General features: G+C 46.4%; 1 protein-coding gene across 1 annotated transcript in view; it reads left to right on the forward strand.

The window, feature by feature from the left end:
- Positions 1 to 4,248: 4,248 nt before the first annotated feature.
- Positions 4,249 to 4,660, forward strand: part of LOC306902947 (retrovirus-related Pol polyprotein from type-2 retrotransposable element R2DM) — a gene marked incomplete at both ends in the record, with an annotated part of 3,171 nt that continues 2,759 nt past the window's right edge. The window contains one exon of the mRNA XM_079471868.1: positions 4,249 to 4,660. This exon is cut by the window's right edge and continues 2,759 nt beyond it. Within this exon, the coding sequence (XP_079327994.1) occupies positions 4,249 to 4,660 (412 nt within the window).

A 4,660-nucleotide genomic window follows, 5' to 3' on the forward strand; every position in this document is an offset into this window, starting at 1 on the left:
GTTCTGTGTGCGCTTCATTATATCCTGTCAGTCGTTGTCATATCACAATTAACATTTCATTGGACAATTTATTACTACAGTTACAAACTCCCTACCTCAACGAGTCAGGATGTGCGGAGGGCTGTTGACACCGCTGCCAAGACACTCACAGTGGACCAGTAGAAAGACATCCGGAATTATCTTGCGATCTTAAGAGCACTGCAGCCTCAAAATTGTGGACACAGCCATGCTGCTGGACTCCTTGGCCGGGTAGGTCTTAAATAACACATCACAAACAATAGGTAGACTCCTGCAGCAGCTTCATCTGAATGCACATTCCAGAAAGGCTTTTCTGCCTTTGTGACCAGATTTGAAGTTACACTGGCGGGCCAGCTACATAGCAAAAAGCAGAGGGTTGATGCTGGGTTTCCTGACAGCCCCGCCTTTTACCACAAGTGGCGAGCCTCCCAGTTTGCAAAGCGTGTTGAATATCTGCTGTGTAAGTCTCAATCTATCAACACATCACTGACAATCATCTCTAATATGATTGAATTCTTCTTTCAGCACACTTTACACTCCGTAGTCCAACGGCCACAACAGTTGCAAGACTTATTGCCAGGGAAGGGTGGAAGGCCAACTACCCAAAGCCTCCATTGAAAAGGACATGTTTATTATCAAATGTGTCTCTGAGCAGACCTGGCCAGGCCTCGCCATCAAGGACTTTGGTGCTGAGCAAGGTCAAGGTAAGAAAATTGTTAAACTGTACTAGAAGCAATAATTAAATCCTGAAATCTTAGAAGTTTTATGCTTATTCAGTAACTGACAATGCATTGTTTCCTTGATTCTAGAAGTCGTTGCAACCCGTCCGTTTGCCAAAGGCGAGATTGTATGTGTGATTACAACGGAAAGGTTATCACAGCTGCTGAAGGGAGGGCAATGATGGAGGGTATACACAACGAGGCTGGGTACATATTTTTTTTTAAAGCTGGACAGCGTTCCCATGTGAGTGCCACCCAGCTGCAGACACAATTGGAAGATTGATTAATCATTATTCAAAGAGGCCTAGCCTGAAGCCCTTTCAGTGTGTGCTGAATATCAACGGAGAGGATCGTTTTGTCATCCTCTTCAGGGCGCTGAAAGATATCAGCGTCGACACACAGCTGAAATTTGACTATGGAGTGGGCAGGAAGTCATTCGGACAAGAGGGCCTGCACCTGGAATGGCTGGATGAGTATTTTTGTGTTTTTCTCTGCTTTTTATTTATTGTATTGTATTGTTTGTGTATACTTTTTTAAATAAAGATTTCTTTACATATATGTACAATTCAATGAATACCACAAAAACTCATCTAAGTGTAGCAGAACGAAGGGAGGGGGGGCTCAAAAGCCCAATACTCTAGTTTAAATCGACTACGCCACCCCACAATTTGGGGAAATAACCCTAGTTAAGGCACACAGGTTCAAATACCTAGAGTGAACAGTTCAGGCAACAGACCTGGGTATAAATATAAATTCTTTATTAGCTTCTAATTTAAATTAATATTTAAGATGCCTAGCAACGTTATATAGCAACACATAAGAAAACAAACAAAACTGGGAGAGTGGAACAGTTGGCTAGTTAAAAAATTATAAATAGAAACCACACAGAAAACCAATCAATAATAAACACAGCACTTTGTTATAATTTAAGTTTACACGGAGTAAGCAACCCCCTTCTCCACATAAACCCAATAAATGACAGAGATAAGAACAAATTACAAAATCAAACTAAATAAACCAACGAAATAATTATTCATAATACGAGAAAAATATATAATGTCAGATCTTAATGCTAAAGGGGATAGCCTTGCCTCGCCAGTTGTCTGAGCAGGGGAATTTAGGACAAGGCAAAATAAACAAATAATATTTATAAGAAAAAGAAACTAAAATAAAAAGCATCCACACTAGAGATGTGCGGATGAGCTAAAATGTCACCCGCATCCGCCTTTTCTTTTGCACTGTGCAAACACAGAATAGCATCTACTGTGCCTTGATTCAGACGATTCCGCCTCGCCTCTAAAACCTGCACTAAATGAGCGTTCGCTTGCACAGCTTGTTGCAGGAATGCACAATATTCTCCTAGCAAGGCGCCGCAGTCCTGGGAATAAGCGATCTTGTTTGTCCCAGAATAACACATTTTCCTCTGAGGACTCGCCTAACTGAAAGCTCTCCCGGATTTGTTTCGCCTCCATTTCTGCATTAAGAAAATAACCCCCCCCCTCCACTGTCGACACCCGCGTATTTCTTTTACATTAATGCAAAAATGCTGGTTGCCTGGTTGAAGCTGCTATTAAAACACATTCGTATTTTAAAGAAATGTTGTTATAAATAATTGTATTATTAACGAGTGATCTCATCAACCCGCGACCCACCCGCAATTAATCAGAATATATTTTTTATTACCCGACCCACGGATCATCCTCAGCGCCTGCGGATTTAACCGCCATCCGCGCATCACTAATCCACACAAATTATACCGTAAACAAAAAGAAACAAATTAACAAACCTGTTGCAATAAAACGAGCCGGAATCAGAGTGATTAACGCCAAGCTCTACACACAACATCACAAGTAACTTTGATGCAAGCGGTAGATGCACGCAGTCTGCACCACGGCGAAGCAATGCGCCCGAATAGCGTTGAGGACTTAAGACAGTCGCTAAGCGAGATAATTCGCCAAAATAACTTCGAAGAGCTGTGTTCGTGAACAGAACACAGTCACCAGGCGACAGCGCGCCGAAAGTCGCTGCATCAATGCACTCCAGGACAAAACAGCAAAGCAGTCAGGTAGCTAGCCCTTAGCTCCGAAGAACCATAACGCCTACATGGTCAAAACCTATAAAGTATGAAACCAAAATAGTTAACATTGTCTTACGAAATTGTTTGTATCTGTTTTGCTCTTATTACCTATAAGGTGCTGCAGCTCAAGTCATTAATAGCGGGCACTCCGCCAGCAGTAAAGCACATAAGCCTAAAAACATCGAATCATGAGACACTACACAACTCTTATTATAATAAAATAACAAAAAGAAATGACATACCAGCAAAAGCAGGCAGCCAAAGGGAACAACCACACAACAACTAATAATAAGAATAATAAACAACAATTATTCCCCATACAAAACAAACCTACAGACAGCCTTTCCTACCTGCGATGAGAAAAGATGACGTCACCCAGAAACAGGCGGTGTCAAAGAGGACGCACATCCAGTTTGTCTGTATTCACCCATATATATACACCCACATCCCCAAATGGATTCAGCTGGCTACCTATGGCATGCCCAATCAACTCTACTAAATTAGCAAAATATTGCTTCAATAGTTCACCACTTCTGGTACAACATATTCACAATTGTAAAATTACAGCACATTTGGTACAGCACATTGTAAATCGTGAAAGTTTCTGCTGCAATCCACATTATTGTGTGAAGGAGAACAGCTAGTGTATATTTATAATTGTAGTTCAATTATATTTTGTCAATCCTCGCGGGCTGCGGCCCCCTCTCCCTCCGGCCTCCCGCGCGAGCCCGCTCGGTCACCCCCTCGCGGGGGTGGCCGGGCGACGCGCGTGCGGGGTCCGGCGCGGAGGGGGGTGTCCGCTCCTGCGGGGTAGGCGGGCGGCGCTCGGTGCGCGGCGGCGACTCCGGACGCGCGCCGGGCCCTTCCCGCGGAATGCCCCGGCTACGGCAAGCGCCGGGTCCCTCGTCCGGACCCCCGCGAGGGGGCGAGGGTGGCGGGCGCCCCGGCGCAGAGCCTCGGCCGGCGCCTAGCGGCCGGCTTAGAACTGGTGCGGACCAGGGGAATCCGACTGTTTAATTAAAACAAAGCATCGCGACGGCCCGCGGTGGGTGATGACGCGATGTGATTTCTGCCCAGTGCTCTGAATGTCAAAGTGAAGAAATTCAAGGAAGCGCGGGTAAATGGCGGGAGTAACTATGACTCTCTTAAGTTATAGTTGCATGGTCCGGGCGCCTCCTCGTGGCGACTGCTGGGGAGGGGGGGCTTTCTCCCCCGAGCTAAGATCCGGACCACCCTCCCGGGGGGGTAACCGCCCACCGGGAGGGTAGAACATTGGTTACGTCAAAACAAAGCAAAGTTAAAGACCCCGGCCCCTCTGGGCCAGGGGCAAACCAATCAATCGATGATTCTATCCCCGAAGCTGTCATACTCGAGAACCCCCCATGGATTTGCCCCAATTGCCTGCACCACTTTCCCTCCGATAGAAGCCTCGGTATGCATAGACACCACAGGCACCCGCAGGAACTAAATGAGGAGAGGCTAGCCCTGAAAGCCAGCCGTAGGAATATATGGACCCCTTTAGACGACAACATCTTGCTTGGTCTGGCCCAACAGTACTGGCATGCAGGAATAACAAAGACTACGCATCGTGAGCAACTGCAGCAGGCTTTTCCACATCGATCAGCGGAAGCTATCAAGAAACGTCTACAGATTCTAAAATGGCAACCGGAGCCACTGGGACCAATACTGTCCCCCCAGCCGAGCAACGAAACCACTCACAGACCTACTAACATCGAAGGCCCAAGTGAGATCCCCAACCCCATCAATCGAACGGCTGGTCGCAGATGGACGGAGGTGGAAGAAGCTATCCTGCGAGATGCCGCCAACGCTCTCTGGCTACCCGGGG

This window comes from Barbatula barbatula (assembly GCF_947034865.1).
Source record: "Barbatula barbatula genome assembly, chromosome: 13".
Lineage (NCBI taxonomy): Eukaryota > Metazoa > Chordata > Actinopteri > Cypriniformes > Nemacheilidae > Barbatula > Barbatula barbatula.